Consider the following 20,357-nt stretch of genomic DNA (forward strand, 5'->3'; position numbering starts at 1 on the left):
GTGTATAAGAGACAGGCCTAGGTATTAAACTGCTTAAGGCATCAACTTTTAATTCACTAAATCTATCTTTAACGGCTGTACTTGTAGATTCTTAGTGAACATACTGCTGTATTTATGTGTCTGAGGACTACTTTTTTGTTAGTCTTGGTGGCCAGTTTTTAATATTTATTTTGGGAATGTGTTTGAATTCCATTCTTTTTTTTTTTTTTTTTCTCTTTGAATTGCAGCAATAACTGTGAGAAAGATGCACTGATTATCTCAGTGATCAATGGTTTCACATCCATCTATGCAGCAACTGTTATATACTCCATCATTGGATTCAGAGCCACAGAGAGATACGATGACTGTTTTGACAAGTAAGTTATTTAAAAAAAAAAAACAGAATATACAGGTATTTGTTTGGCTGAGGCAGCTCTGTTAGCCTGATGATAATAGTTTTATTATTTCTGGACAGTTACAACTCCTGACCCACATGGTATCAGACCACTCATCACTTCAAAAAAATTAAATCATTTGGCAACACTCCCATAAGGAGTGATAACTATTTGAACGTCCTAGATAGATGTTGCATAAGCTACCATATTTTACATTATTTCCTGATGCTTCCTAAAAGTAACAAGGGAGGAAGAGGTTTTTCCATATTTTGTTTTTTTTCAAACAGTTCTTTCAAATATAGCTGCAATTTATGTAACAATTTCTATTTACATAAAGTTAGATTCAGTTTGTGATACATTATTTCACTAAAGCATTCTAGAATATCTATAGTTTTAAAGGTAAATGTGAAAAATTAATCATTTGCAATAATGGATATGAAACGGTCAAAGAATGTATTTACTTAACTGGATAAGGCAAGTTTCAATAAAACTGATTCTGTGAAATATTGGATTTCACATTACTTCAAAAAACAAACAAAAAAGGATACTAGGCTGCTGCTGCTGCTAGTTCTACTATGGCTGATGTCAAATCCTCAAAGACATCCTGACATAGGGGCCAAACTATGCAGTTCTGCCTTGGAGATCCCTTGCAATAAGCCTCTGAAAGCACTGGCTCATTTTAAGAAACCTCCTTGTGACCAGGCAGTTCTGGCAGTCCTACAGAGTCCTGGCCACAGCTGGACCCCAGCGTACTCAGGGACTGCTAGTTACTCTGTGTGCTACACCGGGAGATTACCCAAATCAATTAATGAAATTCTCCCCATTTTAATTTATTAGAAGAAGCTCTACCAACCACTGGAAAATTATCTAGAAACTCTGCCAAAAAAATACTAATATAGAATTCACAGTGATTGACGCCTGCTGAGCTGATGGCATGAATGTAATATACTCAGGTCCCTGTGTCAGCTCTGTATTTAGGTTGCCTCCTGCAGATTTTAAATACTTAGGTCTCTTCAGATGTACCTAACTTTACAAGAGCAATTCAGACTTCCTTTTAAGTGGGGCTGCCAGACCCTATGGGTTCCAGCCAAGTTCCTCCACATCAGCTGTAGAAGTGCATGATACATAACTGCAGACACCTTACACATTCCCAGAAGCTGCCCAGTCTAGGAACTGGTGCCCAGTCTGCAGTGCAAAGATGGGCACCTAACTTCTGCACAGGTCCCTGGCCTGCCCATCCTTTTAGCTGTCAGCTGTGCTGTGAAAGACAGCGTCAGACTCACCTTGGAAGGAGAAAGAAAGGATTGCACATGCACAAAACCATGGGACTTCCCAGTCTCAAAATCTGATTTTTGAGCAACAGAAATGTTGTTTCCTTTGTATCTTTATAAAAGACACTGTGCTCTTAATAACATCCTTGATGATGAAAATTAATCCTGAGGATCCTGAGGATGCTTACAGGTAAATAATTTCAAATTTCTTTTATTTCACTTTTTCAGAAATATTCTTACTCTGATGAATGCATTTGATTTGCCAGAAGGTAATGTAACCCAAGATAACTTCGAACAAATGCAGCAGCTATGTAACATGACTGATCCGATTACTTTTGCAAGCCTGAAGTTTGAGACCTGTAACCTGGAAAGTTTCCTAAATGATGTAAGTTTAACACCCTGACTCATATTGATACCATAAATATGGTAGGAATGCATAGCAATTTTTTAATTGCCTAATGATGTTTCTGATGAGGTTGTTGGGGTTTTTTATATTTCCACTGGTTGATTGCAATTGGGTTGGACTGAAGAACTACTTTTGTTTACCCCGTTTTTCTTTTGAAGAGGCTGAAATTCCACTGAAAAGTACTGGCAATACGTCAGATTAGTAGCTAAACCCGCAAGTGTTCTAGGCAGGCCTCATGCAGCTGGCAAAATAGCAGCAGGTATTTCTCTGGAACTCGCTGGTTGCAGCTGTGGTGGGGCAAGATGACTAGGGAAGAGACTCCCAGCACGAGGAAGCAGCTGGAGCAAGCCCTGCCCTGATCAGTACACGTGTGTCACAACACAGAAAGAATGGACCTTGACACAGGGCTGAAAAAGTTACAAGAATGTGTGGCTAAATACCTTTTTTTTTTTTTTTTTTATTAAAAAGGTGGTGAATTACAAATGTAAATAAATGGCCATAAAATTCCATGAAATGGAATTTGTATTATAATTACAGTAAATATATTGCTGCATTATTTGTCTTTGTGGAAACAGAAAGCATACTTACTGTGGTATGGTGTAACATAGACGAATTCTAGTGAATATTGATGTAAATTTAAGTGCTACATCATGTTAGTGAGCCTCTGAAATCTTCCACAGGGAGTTGAAGGAACCGGCTTAGCCTTTATTGTCTTCACTGAAGCTATCACCAAAATGCCTGTCTCACCTTTGTGGTCCATCCTATTCTTCATCATGCTCTTCTGCTTGGGTTTGTCATCTATGTTTGGAAATATGGAAGGTGTACTTGTACCTTTACAAGATCTTAAGATTATACCCCCCAAAGTTCCTAAGGAACTTGTTACTGGTAAGTGCTTTTTTAGTGACAAGTGACCTTCCCCCTCCCAAGGGAATAGCTTGTAGGCTGAAAAATCAACCCATCTACTTTCTGATCTGGCGTGGTCATAAGACTCTTTGATAATCTACTGAAGGTTTTCTCATGTCCCCTAAAGGAGCAGCTCCTGTGAGGTCCCTTTTGAGCCTGCAGAGAGATGCTCAACACATGGCTCGTCCATCAGCTTGCTCATGATGATTATCATCTCCTCTGTTGGGAAGCTGGAGGACCCGAGTCCTTCACTCGGGCACATTTTCTCTCATTGCAACATTGTCCCATGGACTAGGAGGAAGACGACCTGTTTTCTCTCCTCAGTCTTCTCCCATTTAATTTGCAGCAACTCCCACCTGTGCAACATTAGGAGAGTTCTGCCATAGAGTTCCTACCTGCATAAATACAGGCCTTCTTAGTAAACTGTTACCTTCAGGCTGCAGCTGAACTAAAAGTTACTTACAAAGCTTTCTAGCCACTGGGAAACTTTTTTTTTTTTTTTTTTTTTTTTTTCTTTGCCTAAATGTGCTGTTCTTTTGTGTTTTGTTGGTTTTTTTTTTCCCACAGGTCTCATTTGTGTGGGGTCTTACTTGATTGCTTTTATTTTTGTGCTGAATTCTGGAAATTACTGGCTGGCTCTATTTGACAGTTTTGCTGGCTCTATTCCCCTGCTGATAATTGCATTTTTTGAGATGTTTTCAGTCGTCTACATTTACGGAATAGACAGGTATGAAATACTAGTTAAACATTACTAGAAACTAGTGTATAAATCGATTAGTTGTATAGCTGCAATATTGTTACACCTCAGTGCATACCATTTCTGTTACAGAAATCACTGAAATGATGCAAAATTAGTTTAGGGTTACTTATTGACTTGGGTTTTTAAATAGTTCTCAACAAAAAGAAATGATGCTTTGTCAAGATTGTGGTGGGGATTTTTATTTGTGCATGAAAGGTTTCCACTTTTCTATAAATACATTATAATAGATAATGCTCTATAACAACCAGCTAAAATAAAAACATCCCTAAGACACTGCAAGAAAATACTAAGTATAATATTAGCAAAAGTGCCCTGAAGTATATTAATATGAATGCAAACAATTTATTTTTAAAGTAGGCATCAGAATGTATGTGTTTGCACCAAATATAAAATGCTACTATAGCACATTTACATTTTAAATATGGTGGCATTTGCAATAAATCCTCTTCGGGATAATTGCATCAAATATTTAATTAACAGAAGCAAAGTACAAGCACATTGGCACTGAGCTGAAAGTTCAAAATAGAGGTATATCCCAGGAGTGTTTAAAGTGAATGCTGAGTGACATTGTCCAAAGCAGGGAACTCCAGGAACTCCAGGCAGGCTGCAGATACTGTTTTACAACAGGATGCAAATCCAAGGCTACTGAGCTATATTTTTAGCTGATAGATTCAGGACTTTATCATTTTATCACAGTGAGTAATTATCCTATCAAGTTTCTAGAGGAGTAATAAATAGAATTTCACCATCTTTCTGTTCATAATTAATGTGTAAGAAATATGACAAAGCGTGGGGACTTCAATCACCCATAGGTTTTGCTTGAACCTGTGCCAGACCCTTTAGCTGTGGTGGTCCTGGTGATGGGGTGAATGCCCTTGTAGCCTGCCTTCCCATACTTAAGAGTTTTATATCACCTGAGGAGGCATGAGTCAATTTAGGTAAATTAGACAAGCAGAGGGAGTACTCTAGAGAAATAAGACTTATTTTAATTTGATAAGGACAGAAAAGTCTGTGTTGATCACTTTGCACCGGTAAAATCTCAGAACACTTTACAAAACTATTCCCAGGACACAAACATGGGCTGAGACCATAGAGGGGTGAGGATTGACTCAGAAGAGAGCTTCATGCTAAACTTTCGTGTTCCTGGCCAGTACACATCACTGTGGCTGTCTCTGAGTACAGAGCTTATCAGGGCTGCCCAAGAGTAGTGTTATCTGCTCCAGATGAGTTTCTGTGACCTTTGTCTGAGAAAGGGTCGTCGATAAAAAGATGGCTCTCTTGCTTGAAGGAGAACCTGCAGGTTACCCATGACACTCACTACACCTGGACGTGTTCTGCAACCCAGACATAGGGCTCCATATAATTTTAAGAATGATATCTAGATCTTAGAAGTTAGGGATGAAAAGACAAAATCAATTTACATAGTAATTGATATTTAATATTTTAATATTATTCTTAATAATATTTAAATATTGTTTCAGTACTCAACCTGAGAAAACTGGTAGAAACCCAGATTAAGCAAACATTAAACACAGAATCTAATTTTTAAAATTGCTCCAATTTGCTTTTGCTCTTTTTACTATTGTGTCATTCCTTTTAATTTATGCAGCTCTGAGATGTTTATCCAAAAAATCATGAAACAATCCTGCAGTACGTTATAGTGAAAGTCCATCTGCATTGACTTTCATGTTGCGTGTGCTTCATAGACTTCTTGAAGAAAGCACATTTCCAAAAATAATTCTCCTGACTTGCAATGATATATGCTTTAATTTGAACTACTTAGGTCTAACTCCTGATGTTGTTATCAATCCTTGTTTCACACTGCATTAGCAAAGTCCTGGGAAGAACAGCTAGGGGTAGTTTGGACTTCCTTGTTTATGAGCAGGCATCCTTTGATCCTGACCAGTGTTTACTGTCCTGAACTTCCTGGTTTTCTTTCTAGGTTTAACAAGGATATTGAGTTCATGATTGGACACAAGCCCAATATTTTCTGGCAGGTTACCTGGAGAGTCATCAGTCCTCTCATTATGTTAGTTATCTTCTTCTTTTATTTCGTGGTGAAAGTCAATGAAGAACTGCTCTACAGCGTTTGGGACCCTAGTTATGTAAGTATATAAAACCAGAATATTTATTTAGAATTATGTATACTTCTTTAATGTAAGAGACACAGTCAGTGAAATTCCTATCTCATCTGAAACAGTTTTCTGATAAAATTCTCATTACAAGACATAAAGTAATAATAAAAATTAACACATTTAGAATAATAAGTCCTAAATTCAGATGTGATGACTGCAACTAGCATATAGTGACACCCGAGTAACTTTTCCAAAATGAGCAAAACCAAAATATTAGTCCAGTTGTCAAGCAAGACTGAAACAGTTCCTCAGTAGGGATTATGGAAGAGCTGGAAATGTCACAACCTCTCTATGTTGACAAAGGACCAAATCTGTGAAGTCATTTTGATCTTGCACTGGTTTCTGTGTGCATTCAAAATCACAGAACTGCAGTAGTGCTGGTTACTCATTACTGACAGAAGAAATTAATAGTAATTAATATTAATATCCAAATTTCTTCTTTTCTCTTCCAATGTATTGGTATAATTTAAATTATAATTGCAACAATAAGTTACCTAGTTTTCCTTTCCTCCCCTTGCAGAATAAAAAGCTGTATGTGGTACAGAGAAGGCCAGATTAGAAAAAATGTGGGTCCCATCATCCCATCATTTTCTCTGTCACCCCATCTCTTCCCTGCCTGTCTAGCTCGGCTTTTTGTTCTCTGGCCTTATACCAGTCACCATCCTTAAGGCAGAAACAGTCATGCAGCACACTTAGTTTGTGAAGGTGATTTTTTATTTTCATAAGACAGAGACAGAAAGGGTGAGAAAAGAAGAGGGGGAAATGGGACTGCTTTCTTCTCTCCTCCTTGGCAACCTCACTTCCTTCTTAATAAAGTTTTGGCCCTCCTGCACTCTTTGATTTTAGCCTTCCAAAGGCTGTTTGTCCACAAGCCCTGGTGGCCTGTGAGCTTCCCAGGCCCACACTCCTTTGTGCCCAGGAAGCATACCAGGAGCAGTCCCATCAGTCTCCCTTCCTGGCTTTTGCTGTCTTCATACCATCTTCTTTCCATTACTTTTAAGTAAAAATAAGTTCAGAACAGATGAGGCTGGAAACCCTTGAGCTGTAAACTGCTGTGGAATTGGCAAATTATTGTGCCATTGTGGCTAGCTATTGTTCTGATTATGGTTTTGGTCTGTTGAATTACTGAATGTGTACATGGTCTCAGGTATTTGCTCCTCATGACTTTCTACAACTTGACTGTTTACTCTTTCAGGAGGAGTTCCCCAAAACACAGAAGGTTGAATATCCTGGCTGGGTGTATGCTATTATTGTAATCCTTGCTGGAGTGCCTAGTTTGGCCATCCCTGTCTTTGCCATCTACAAAGCCATCAGAAATTGTTGTCAGAAAAAAAATGATCGTGTGGGCCTTATGATCTCCACATCTGAGACTTCTGTTAATGGAAACTTAAAGTATTCAGTATAAAACTGTTTTTTAAAGTGTGGAAGAATGCTTTGTCAGTGAGAAAAGTAAAAATTTTTTTTTTTAAAGAATCCAGAGTTAATTTTATTTTCATAAAAGGATAACTCTGTGTTGTTTCCAAGTAAACATTTGTTTACTTAACAAAACAATGCACTGTGAAGAGTTAATGGCTTGGATCCTGGATGCAAACCAGCCACATTTGCAAGTGACTGGGGCAGCAGACCAAGTCATTTGTCCTCCTTCTGGTTTTGAAGCGAGCTTGTAGTTCTTTGTCTGGAGTTCCACTGCACTTGACATACCATAAGTGACTCTTCCACGTCCAATCATTCCCACTGGGTGGCCAATATGGAGGATAATTGAATACTGACTTCTCTTGCACATTAAATTGTGTTACTTTACATGCCACTGTGTTGCACAAAGCCACCAATATTATTTGTCTCATCCAGAAGTTTAAAATATTTAATAAAAACTTTTCTAAGTATGAGGATGGCATTTTGATTCATTTGTAATTCTGAATATTTTACTAATTGCCTATTACTTCCAAGTTCCCAGCAGATAGCAGTGCTTTTGCTGATGACAGAAGAGGTAATCTTGCAGTGGGGCTGCAGCTGTTCAAGAAATTGCAAAATCTGCCTTCTCTGGCACCAATGAGCAAGCGGTGCACCACTTGCTGGGAAGGCCCATGCTGGTGGGGGATCCAAGGCACCCAAGTGGTGCAAAGCTTCTTGCCCTCATCTGTCACAATCAAGGTGGGTAGCTCTAGTTCACGTACATGCACTCATGCGCGCACACACACCTACCTTACAACTATTTTAGGCTTCTAATTTCCATCTGACCCAAAGGAGATAAGTCCTGTTCCTTATGTGGTCACTGGAGAGAGGAACGGGCACCATTAGAGCACCTTGGCTGAATGCCAGAAGCAGACACTGTAAATGTTGTCTCTGGATAAGTGGTTGCTTACATCCAACTATCCCTGTAGATAGGCAACACATTTGTATCACTTTGCACCTCTTTCTATATGCATCTTTTAAGACAAGAATTGATCAAATTGACAACCTCATAGTCCCCTATAATGTACTTTCTTACAAGAAATAGGGATATTTAGGGTATAGCTACACTAGACTGTATCTTTACAGTAGTGTATCTGCTCTAAATAGAGAGTAAAGTACCAGGCATTGTATGTTTTTTGAAAGATCAAATTCATTTGTATTCCAATTTCAATTTCCTTTTTTTTTTTAAGTATTTGAACGTGAGTAATTATTTAAACTATTTAAAGATGTTATTCTGTAATGGGAAAAGCAATTTTTGTCAGCTTTTCCTGCTGATAAAAAGCTCTCCCACTAAGAATGAGTACAACCAAGTTGGAAGCGGTTGGCTGCGAGTGGGATGTATGAAAATGAGTGCTTTGCTAGAACAGCCTCTGCACAGCACAGGGCACCTCCTGATCCAAAGCGCAGCAGCAGCGGGGCGATGGTGGAGCGTGCCTTGGCAGCAGTGATGCTTTGTAAGTGCTGCCAAACCACGCAGCATGCGCTGACTCGTGCGTGCCCTCTGAGATATCCTGATAAGGGACTGGGAAGTTGGGTTGCTCCACCTATGGATATGGATGTTTGCAGAGCTGCAAGCACGTGAACTGCGCTTATCAGGGGACACTTGTGTAGCCTAGATGTGAAATTGTTTTCTGGTTGGATGATCTTCTACTTGACCATATTTGTATGCTTAGCTGCAGAGCAGGGCTTTTTCTAAGTATCTTGGTGAAAAAAAATCCACCTTCAGTTAGAAGCTCTTTCCATTTCAAAAAAGGGTAATCCAGGTGTAAAGTGTTGATTTAGTGAAGCTGTCTGGCTGATATCTTTAGTGTGGACTGAACTGATTTGGCGTGCAAAATAGCAAAGCCCTGCTACAGCTGGAAGACAACAGAAAAATGGTCTCACGCACTGTCAGTTGAAGAAAAGCACTCAGCTCTTGCATTCATCAGTAACTATTTAATAAACAGTAAAAAGTCACTTGGGATTCATTGACAGGTGGGAAGTGATTAACCTCTATGGTGAATGCTATGGTGAAAAGGGACCAGATTCTAATGTCTGAACATACACAGACTAATTTTTCTTGCTTTTTTTAAATTTACTTTTGCACTTGCAAAAGATGTCTTCAATCATTTAACTCTTAACAAACTAAAAGAGGAAATGTCAAGACTTACTTTATTCACAGATTTTTGCAAGTATTCTATAGTTATAAGAAGTCTGCTGTAAAGGTTTCTTTTTAATTATATTCAGTGTCACACTTCTCTGAAAGTATCTGAGAACAGAAGGAGAACAGAAAATAAATCCCTCTTTGATCTCAAGTTACCCATTAACAACATATTCCCACATTCTCTAATTATAGAAGGAACTGCAAAAAGAGTGGTAACTCTGGGTATATAATAATAATTCCTGGTTTTGTTTTTAAACTGCAATGACACATTCCTTTGCACTACATATAAAGAAAGCTCCACCTCCCTTTCCAGGATCCTTCAGTCACCCCTGCATAAAACCCATAGGAGAGACAGGTTTTGAAGGATCTTCCCATTTATAGGGACCTAAGGCTATTCCATTAAAATGTCAAAAGATTTATCAGCACCACCTGAAATCCCTAAGGAAGACGGCAGACCTAAGTGGGACAATAAGTTCCAGTATATTTTGAGTTGCATCGGATTTGCCGTCGGTCTGGGGAACGTGTGGCGATTTCCATACTTGTGCCAGATACATGGAGGCGGTAAGAATGAAATGGGACTTTGCCAAAATGTTAAACTACAATTCTAATATAACTATACTAACTTATGATGGGCATGGAAGTTATATATTTACATATCTTTTATTTCTTTTAACTATCTAATTCTCATAAATGTTTTGCAATAGATTAACTTTCTCTATAGAAGTATATTTAATTTTAAAATCAGGTGTTCATTTAGGAAGTAAGACCACACTGATGCTAACTTGCAGCAAAACTGATTAGTTCTTACACTGCTGGTACAGTCCCAATGGGAGGAGGAAACGGAACCTGCAGCTTGTTATCAGAAGAAATCCTGGGGAGGCCCCCCCAAACAAATGGTGTCTGTGTTTTCCTTTGGGAAGGTGAGCAAGTTGTTCCTCTCCCTTCTCTGATGATCTTAGGAGCTACCTCATCATCTGGAACTGGCCCTGCAGAAAACTAAATTGCACTTGTTGATGTCTGTGAGGCTGTTTAGAATGCTCAGCTGATAGACCACCAACAGGAGCCTGCCAGGTGGCGCGGACAGCTGGCCAAGCCTGTCCACAGGCACCATTCCCACAGAGAATTGCTTTAGAAGGAACCAATTTAGTAAATATAAATGTATCATAAAAGAGTATGTGATAAATAAGCTCAGGAAGTGGGCCCATGTGAACCTCATGAGGTTCAAGAAGGCCAAGTGCAGGGTCCTGCACCTGGGTTGGAGTAACCCCCAGTATCAACACAGGCTGGGGGATGAAGGGCTTGAGAGCAGCCCTGCCAAGAAGAACTTGGGGATACTTGGGGACAAAAATTTGGACACGACCTGGCAATGTGCCCTCACAGCCCAGAAGGCCAACCATACCCTGGACCACATCACAAGAAGTGTGGCCAGCAGGTTGAGGGAGGTGATTCTGCCCCTCTGCTCTGCTCCGGTGAGACCCCACCTGCAGTGCTGTGTCCAGCTCTGGAGTCCTCAGCACAAGAAAGACATGGACCTGTTGGAGCGAGTCCAGAGGAGGGCCAGAAAGATGATCAGGGAGCAGGAACACCTCCACTATGAAGAAAGGCTGAGGGAGCTGGGGTTGTTCAGCCTAGAGAAGGTTCCAGGAAGACCTTACTGCAGCCTTTCAGTACTTAAAGGGAGCTTGTAAGAAAGATGGGGACAGACTTTTTAGCAAGGGCTGCTGCAATCGAACAAGGGGTAATGGTTTTAAACCATAGAAGGGTAAATTTCGACTAGATAGAAGAAAGAGATTATTTTACAATGAGGGTGGTGAAACACTGCAACAGGTTGCCTAGAGAGGTGGTAGATGCTGGAAACATTCAAGGCCAGGTTGGACAGGGCTCTCATCAACCTGTCTAATTGAAGATGTCCCTGCTCATTGCAGGGGGATTAGACTAGATGACCTTTAAAGGTCCCTTCAAACCCAGACGATTCTATGATTCTGTGATTCTATGATTCTAACTCACCATTCACAGCAGATTTTGAGATCTGCCATGGTAAGCTGTCTAAAGCAGTGATAAAGCAAATTGTTTCATCCCAGTATTATTCATTATCTTTCAGTTAATTGGAGAAACAGAAAATTCAAAACTGGAGAAACTCAAATCACAGAAAAAAAAAATAAATCTAAGCTTGTTCTACTAAGGTATCTGTATTATTTATGAACTACATATGTTTGAATCAAGCAAGGAACCAAGAATGGATGCTGCCTTTAATGGAAGGAGGTGTTTTAGAATGAAGTAGCCACCTAGGGACTCTGATAAGTAGCTGAATGAATGAGATATAGTAGGTTGTATGAGTAAAAAATAATCTTGACATATATAAGCAGAGCACTAGGAAGCAGGTGGAGATATGGTTACCAATACTAAGAAAACTGAACTTCTGACTTCTTCTGAAAGTCCACCTTTCAAAGTCAAGTTAAAAAGTCAGACAAAATGCAGAAAAGTCCCAACACTTACTCAAGGTCAGGGAAACTTATCTGACAAGGAATGACCTTAGAATCTTATCTGTTCTGCTCATGAAATTGAAAATGAAAAGGTATGTTTATCATAGTCTATAAACAAGCAAATGGGAATTATTTTGGTGGCAAGGAGTTCTTTAACTGTGAACATGTAACAGCTGCAAGTTGCGATTACACAAATTCAAATAAGAAAAGAGAAGAAACAGTAGGTTAGATTCCTCCCAGGAGACTTAACATTTTCCATTATTTATTTGCAAGATGTGAAACTCAGAAACTCTCTCAGAGGAGTGCCAAAACTGGGTGTTTAGAAAGCCATAGGTGCAAGCACACTGTTTCTCTACATTTGCTCATGGGAATGGCTGGAAAAAGCCTGTCACTTCAGTTAATGACACATGCTTTAATGAAACATGATAAACACCTTTAGAGAGACACCCTCATAGCATATATGGCATGGGGGCTGCAAGGAAGATGTTCTTCTTCCAGGCAAATACCCTACAGCATCTCAGGTGGCCTTTCTATTCTGGAGCAAGGGAACAAATATTCATTACTGATAGACAACATAATAAAACTAAGATGATGTAATATTTTTGTAATGTAATGAACATTTAACACAAAGTGCTCAGTGGAAGCTTTGAAACTAACAGATAGGACCATAGCAAGATGCATCTCCTTTGCACATCTCATTACACAGAGCTGCTTCTGGGGCCACCAATGGCATGAGGCTGCATGAAATTTGTGCTTCAGGGTTTTGTGCAAGTCTCTGTTATGGATTAAGATGAAATATTATTTTACTGACCATAAAAAGGTTCTCACACCTTTCCATGAAGCACCAAGGGTCACTTCTCTGTGCTGGATGTGGGGAACTAGCTGTGGCCAGCTGTTTGCAACCTCTTCAGATCCTGGCCTCACTTCCGAAGATCAGCAACACCCACCTTCTACAGAAGTATGATCTCTCTCCTCCATCCCCCACCTCCAGAGTCCCCTGCATTTCTATGCTGCAGACCTTTACCACCCCAGGAAAAGTGGAAGTGCAAGCGCAGGAGACCCATGACAACATTTGTTATGGACCACACAGTTCTTGGAAAGTCTGCTTGCCTGTGTATCCAGCTTCTGAGCACTGATGTATCCCACATGAGCTGCTAGGGACAAAAAAGACCAATTTTAGAGCACGTTTAAAGATAATAAAAATAGGAAAATGCTGACAGGACAAAAGTTGAGTCATTCTTTTGCACCGTGAGTAGTGATTTTGTCAGTGAAAAATTGGTCTAAAATAGCTAGCAGACTCAGTAATGGTATATAGCTACTTTGCATCACTACAGTGGCACAAGACAGTGGTGAATAAAGCTCAGTGTATGAATGTATGGCCAATGTTTGGTCACTGGATTTTTAAAAAAGGCTCAGAGAGCTCAACAGCATGATGGACTCCGTAACAAAGTGGTATGGGGTTTGTGAATAATTTATCCCAGAAAGCTGGTGTTGGAAGAGTTTGAGTGAGTCATGAAGACCACCAAGACAGAGCTGCTGGGTTTACACCAGTGTATAACGTAGTTGTGGTTTTCTTCTGCTAACTTAAAGCAGTGATGTGATTTGGGTTTGCATTTTTGAAAGCAAACAACTCATTCAAAAGCTTGATAGATTTTTGGGGATACTGGAACATAAATCCTGCTTGTGTGCATCTGAAAATGTGAACATGGGAGAGACCAGTAGCACAGGGGTTAACTAGGAGCCCTGAGAGGTGCAGGGGCTCCCTGCCTGCAGCCACAGCCCCGAGTGCAGCGAAACCTGGTATGGATAGGGCATAGATGTGCTCTAAAGCTGAACGGCTTCTGGGGTGCAGATCACAGTTTCACAGCTGGTTCAGGTGATATCCAAGTGTTTAAGAGTTAGGCAATGTACTTTTCCTCATTTCTAAATCTTTTCAAAAACAAGAGATAAAAATAAGTGCTTGTATATTTGTCTCATGTCAGCTGTTCTCATCAGACCTCTGGACCTTATTCATTGCACATTAGTGTTACTCAGTAACTTGGATCTAATATAATATCAGTTTTGCTGACATTTATCGCCTGCTGTCGTTACTGATTATTTGGATTTATTGCCTGGGTTAAGTTAGCTATTTACTTTTCATGACTAATGGATATGAAGGCTGTTTGCCACTGTAAGTGGAGACAAATACAAAGGTTCCCAGGCAACTGGGATTGAAAAGAAGTCTCTAAATGGCCCAGTATATAGTTTGTCACTTAAAACTGAGACTCAAACAAGTCATATAGCTATATATGTACACATACAGTCATCTGAGTATACTTTAAAAAAATAAAGCAACTCAGTTCTAGCTGGAACTTACTGCAGTGTTTTACTTTTGATTATACCTAGTACATATGCTTGCCTAACCCATGGGTATTAAAAATGTGCATAGTGCCCAAGCCTACAGGATGACTGGAAAGTATCTTTAATGTAAAATACAGTTTCTTTCTAGGAAAATAAATACAAATGAACACTAAAGTCCTGATAAAAATGGACAACTGTTTACTTCTGGGGCAATGATTTACAGACTTTCATAACCCATGGCCTGCCTCACCTTTTGCTAGAATTTGAACTACAACTTGCTGCAAAACGCAGTTGCCTGGCTCAGTGTGTCCTCAGAAGGAAAATAAAATCTGAGAGGAGCAACAGGTATACCTGGAAGATACTGTTTGTTAGGGGGGAAAAAAAAAAAAAAAGTAGTATATTGGGAAGAGCAGAATGATTCACTATTAGAAAACTTATGTTACAAGCAAAAAATTTCATTTTCTGGATTGTTACCATGTCCTGCTTAAGTCCTTAGTGAAAAGGCATTTGGGGTTGATCCCTTCATAAGTTGTTGTACTTGGTTGCCCTTTACAGCTCAGGTTTGCACGTGGGTGTTGCTCACTTGTATGCTTCAGGCATGTGTAGTTCATAGGGAAGTTCAACAAGGTTATTTTATAAATTGATCTACATGTGTTACCCATCTTTGTTTGAAATGGCTATTGCCCCCTTGGTTTTCTGGACATGACTTTAGCTCCTTCATTGTTGCTCAAGGAGATATAGTGAATTACATGGGAAACAACCCTGCAAAGTCTCAGAGTCTGTAAGACATGCAATGTGGCCTGTAAATTGAAATATGCTGCACAAGTATGACATTTATAGTAGCTCATACTTTTCATCTGGATAAAGGCATGTGCAGAAGACATAACAAAGATCATGAAGTATTGTTCTCCAGAGAGAGGTGAATAAGTTGCTGATTTTTTTTCCTACCTGATGTCTTGGTGTGATTCATTGCTGTGTTAGTTACTACACTGCTTAGCTGAACTCCCCTGGAGAAAGGGAGACAGGTCTAATAATCCCCTTTCGATCTGAACTAGTTACCACCCATTGCAATTTCTTGTAGGCAAAACAAATTATCACAGGTATCTTGACATTAAGTTCTCAGTCTTTTGGAAAAATGCATCCATCACCGTTTCTCCTAGGTATCAGCAGAACTGGTGAAGTGAGTCTCTGAATGCTCTTTGCATTGTATTGTACTGAAATGTTCTTTCCGGATTTTTCAGACTGTACATATGTGTTTCCTTTGGAATGATTATTTTGCCACTTTCCAGGTCATTTCTGTCTTCATTATAATTATGTTTTTCCATTACTAAATCTCTGATCTGAAGGAAATTTATTATTCATGTTCCAGCCTTCCAAATACTGTTGTGTCTTTAGATCATCATTTCAAGTAACCTGCCTTACTTCTGCTAGCTGATCTGTAGGCGCTTGGTAAGATGCAATATTGAGCATGTACATCAGTTCCTCTAAGTTTTTCTCTACCATTAAGGAAATCTTCACTGGCACTCTGACATCAAGCAAAAGTATTGGGTTTTCTTCTCTGCTTCTCACTGAGGATCATCAATTTCTGCTGGTCGTGGTACATGTTGATTAGGAGGTCACCTGGCTGATACTTCAAACTGCTTCACATTTCCAGTAGTGAGGTCTATTGCTCTCTCTTTCTAAGATGTGACAAAACCAATTTGGCCACTTCACTCTCTTTGCCAGCTGCCGTGATTCAGCTTTATACTGTGCTCCTTCGTAGCCTCCCGGCCATTCTGCCCTGCGGTGCATCAGCGATTCTCAACAGGCAGCGTAGTAGTTCATGCGCTTTTCCAGATTATTATGTCTAGGTGATATAACAAAAATTGTGCCCTTCAAGTGTCATTTTGCAGGTAGAGGGTTGAATATGGTTGAGCGGTTTCTTTCCCGGTCTGATTTGCTTGTGCATTGCAGTCGAGGGATCAGCTTTTAAAAACCTTCAGTGTATCTAGAGCGCTCCAGGTATTTTTTCCTACTGCCATGACTATAGAGTTGCCTCTACTCTAATGGTTCTTCTGAGTTAGCAAATGATACAGCTTGTGCTACACGCTGGTGCTCCTTGACACTTGGGACTCTATTGTTAATGAAACCAGCTTACCAATACGTGCAGCATTTGTAGCTGATGACAGCCTGATTTGAAAAAGCTCTTGTAGGCTTTCTGTGACTTCTCCTGTGCACGGGCATTGTTCCTCAACTTTGCAGTATCCTTGTGCAGGATCTCCTTCCAAAATAACTTTTAACTTTGGTAGATTGTGGACAGTTTAGGGCTTTTTTTTTTTTCCTTGAACTTATTTTAGTAGTGCATGTCTCTACTTGCATCTTGAGTGTCTTTCTGACAGAATAGATGGTGTAGACTAAAATTTTCCTAGGTCATGCCTCAGGAATATAACTAAATTGTGCCCTGGTTATACTTCTGATTTTTATAGGCATTTCTCCAGGCTTTTGAGGTAACTTACAAATGCTTGATCATGATCATTTTTCTTATTCATTTTTTGATAGGAAAAAAGTTACTGAAGCTAAAATTTTGCTTATAGAAGTTCCCTGCTGGGCTTGCTTCTTGTGTATGTCTTTTATTTTCCTTTCACTATGGAGCATATAGATCCAGAGTATCTAGATAAAAATTTACCTAGAATATCCAGATATAGAATAATTTGCTTCCTGGCACTTCATGATTGTTTCTGCTAAGGTTTCTTTTTCCCATGCCTCATGGAAGCCAAACCTACTGAGTTTCTGCTGTACCTGTGCTACACACCCTATGGGTGCTGATAGGGTTTTGTTGTGCCTGTGTCTGAATGCTCTGTTTTCTGATACACGGTCTGTGTTAAGTTCCAGCTTGCTGCTTCATTCTGCATCTTGGATTTTCTTCTTGTCATTTCCATGGTTAGATTTCTCATAGCATTTAAAAAAAGAAAAAAGGTATTTGAATTCTGACTTTTGGTACATCCTCCCTTACCTGTTAAACAGAAGCCTTGACTATACAGTGCCAGAGGGTTCCTACTCACTATTAGGTACCTGATACCTTTCTGGTATTCTTTTTCTTTCTATGGGTGGGGGATTTTATTGTGGAAAAGAGTAAGCTTCAAGTGCTTGAGTAGACTGTCTGTGCTTTTCCCGACTACCTCTTTTTTGCCTAAAAATACTGTAAAGCAAAGGAATTAATAACTGAAAATATGTATTTACACTACAAGCCATTTATCTGAATTAGGTTTGAGAAAGACTAGCTCCGTTAACTATTTCTTCTTAGCCCAGTCTTCTGCCATATTTTCATACTTGCAGATAGCATAATTTTTGTATTGTTTTCATGGAAAACCACTATTTTCTTTCCACGTGTGACATTATGTTTTGCCATGCTGTAAATGACTGGAGTTACGTACAAGCCAGCACAAAGTAAACAGACTTTTATCAGCAGAATATCTAAACATGCTCTGCTGTCAGTGGTTCAACTAGCAAACAGAAAAGGGGAGAGAGATAACAGAGGGCAGTTTGCACTAATTATTACACGGTTATTTCCAGGGAGATATGATATGGGAGACAGGTTGATCCCTTACAGAGCGTTCTGCTAGCAAGGGCTCAGCACTGCATGGGTTGCAGCAATGGATGGTGTGAGGCCAGGCAGCTGGGAGAACAAGCAGAGTGCTCCACACTCCGGTACTCCAGTCACTTGTGTGAACATTTTGCTCTTCCCTGGAGACAGCCCAAGGCATCAGGCTGTCAGGAGGGCTAGGTGGGTGCCCTCAGGTGTGATGTGTAAGGGGATATTGCAGCAGATTTGAAGGGGTGAAGGACTGAGCGTGGCAAGAGGTTACTGACTTCTTGCAGAAGGGACATACAAATTCCTTAGTATTTACATGGAAGCTTCAGTAGGTAGCTCCAGGTGAGATTTCAACAGGTGGTAAAACAGTTAATAAAAAAACTTTTGTGGACCTTAACTCCTTCTATAACTCCCTCTCTTGAGAGAGGGGTTGTAACAGCCACTTTAGAGATTCCTCCAAGCAAGGGGACTACTGAGCAGGGGTACTGAGGAGCCAAATTGAGGATTTAACATACTGCGAGTTAACTGTGAGACTCCGATTTCAAATCTGCTTCTCAGCGGTTAAAAACATATTAAGAATTCAGATCATAAGGAGAAATGTTCATTTCCACCTTTGGCAAATTAAGAAGAGTCCATCATTGAGAAGAGCTTCGCCAATTTTTGTTCCTATGTATTTCTTGACAAAGGGCTAAACCATTAAACAACAAACCTTCTCTGGATGTTGTATGTAGTTATTGCAGCACCTAGCAATAGGTAGCGAAGTTATTGGAATACCTTAGCCCAAGTAACTCAATTTATATGTCCAGTCTTTCTAAACAGTCAGCGATTGCAAAACACAGGAGCCATTCCAGGAAGAGATCAGAAATCTTGCACATTCCTCCAGCTCCCTCTCGGGGCTGAAGACAGAGAGGAAAGCCAAGCTGTTCTGCTCTGCTCTCTGATGGTGATGGTGGTGCTCCTCACCCTGCCCCCCTGGAGGGAGGGAGGAGGTTTCCAGAGCTGGAAGAGCAGAGCTGGGCAAACTGTCATATGAATTTGGAGGCAAAGCTGAAATAGTATATAACAAGGCACAGGTTCATTGTCAAGATGATGAGGAGCACATTCGGTGTGAGTTGGTAGGAGGATTGGGAGGGGGCTGAGGCAGGAGTTCTGTCTTTGTTTCCCCAGACAAAAGGGGCTTTGTGGTCACAGTGGTTGTTGGTCATGGCAATAACCTTCAATCTATTACACTTTTTCAATCTAATTGGATGTTTGGGCAGGTGGTTTAATCATACTGATGAAACTTCCCCTGGTCTCAGGAAAATGACTATTAGTGCAAAGGAGGGAGACCCAAACCCATGTCCCTTCTGAGGCAAGGCAGCGAGATGAGGCATTACACACCATTTTGCAGGAACCACCCAGGCTGCTGACAGGGAAGATGTTGAGGATACAAAACAGGAGGAAATCAGGTTTCATTGTTCCCACATCTCACCAAAAAACTTCAGTCTTGCTTTCAGTTTTTCATTAGCCAGAGGCTCTGTGCTCTGAGCACAGCTTCATGCAATAAAGTAACCTGGCCTCTTGAGGGTCTCTGGCGCAAAACCCTGCTTTACCAGGGGAGGATGGTGGAGCACACGCCTGAGAGCTTTAGGGAGGGAAACAAGGTGATGCACTGAAGGAGAAACAGACAGTATAGGGGAGAGGCAAATTCTTGTGCTTTATGAACGGGAGGAGAAAGGAAGATGCTTAAAAGAAAGGGAAATGGAGGAAAGAGGGAGGCTATTTATAATGGGGTGTAGCACTGCTGGAGGGAAAGTGTCCTGCAGCACTAAGCATTCCAGTCCTTCCTCCTACATCTTCACCAACAAAATTACCAGTAACAGATGTTACTTGGCAGGTATCCCTAGTAAGGATAAGTCTCACAGGGACTTTGTTAGGGTCATAAAGCAGACAAATTACAAAACAGTAATTTCAGTGAGATGTAGATAATCATGTGGCTCAATTGCACTTAATTGTGTTTTCAGGGGCTTTCCTGATCCCATACTTCATCGCTCTTCTCTTTGAAGGAATCCCACTGTTGCATCTTGAACTGGCCCTAGGACAGTGCCTGAGGAAAGGCAGCATTGGTGCCTGGAACACCATCTCACCTTACCTTGGAGGAGTTGGTATGTGCCTCGGTGTCCCAGCTCAAGGAACCACAGCTGACTTCCCACCCAGCACTCACTTCCTACAGATCTGTGCCCTGATGCTGGTTAGGATCTAAAAAGAAAATTTTTACAGTGAAGGTGGTGAGACACTGGAACAGGTTGCCCAGTGAGGCTGTAGATGCCATCTCCTTGGAAACATTCAAGGTCAGATAGGACAGGGCTCTGAGCAACCCAGTCTAGTCAAATATGTCCCTCCTCATTGCAGGGGGGTTGGACTAAATGAACTTTAATGGTCCCTTCCAACCCAAACCATTCTATGATTCTATATTGCTCCCATCAGGTGTTACCCCAAGCACATGGCAGCCTTAAATGCAAACCTCATAACCTTTGCTG

At 40.4% G+C, this 20,357-nt stretch overlaps 2 protein-coding genes across 2 annotated transcripts in view; both read left to right on the forward strand.

The window, feature by feature from the left end:
* SLC6A19 (solute carrier family 6 member 19) overlaps positions 1 to 7,282 on the forward strand; it is a 23,583-nt gene extending 16,301 nt beyond the window's left edge. Inside the window, exons 7-12 of the mRNA XM_026842409.1 lie at positions 228 to 356; positions 1,874 to 2,030; positions 2,732 to 2,936; positions 3,522 to 3,681; positions 5,657 to 5,819; positions 7,045 to 7,282. Of these exons, the coding sequence (XP_026698210.1) occupies positions 228 to 356; positions 1,874 to 2,030; positions 2,732 to 2,936; positions 3,522 to 3,681; positions 5,657 to 5,819; positions 7,045 to 7,254 (1,024 nt within the window). The 3' untranslated portion in view covers positions 7,255 to 7,282. The remainder of the gene's footprint in view (positions 1 to 227; positions 357 to 1,873; positions 2,031 to 2,731; positions 2,937 to 3,521; positions 3,682 to 5,656; positions 5,820 to 7,044) is intronic.
* A 2,566-nt stretch (positions 7,283 to 9,848) lies between these two features.
* The window catches only part of LOC113476663 (sodium-dependent neutral amino acid transporter B(0)AT3-like), a 30,897-nt gene continuing 20,388 nt past the window's right edge, over positions 9,849 to 20,357 (forward strand). Inside the window, exons 1-2 of the mRNA XM_026842510.1 lie at positions 9,849 to 10,005; positions 19,842 to 19,982. Coding sequence (XP_026698311.1) covers positions 9,849 to 10,005; positions 19,842 to 19,982 — 298 coding nt within the window. The remainder of the gene's footprint in view (positions 10,006 to 19,841; positions 19,983 to 20,357) is intronic.

This window comes from Athene cunicularia (genome assembly GCF_003259725.1).
Source record: "Athene cunicularia isolate RWA chromosome 2 unlocalized genomic scaffold, athCun1 chr2_part1, whole genome shotgun sequence".
In the NCBI taxonomy this organism is placed as follows: Eukaryota; Metazoa; Chordata; class Aves; order Strigiformes; family Strigidae; genus Athene; species Athene cunicularia.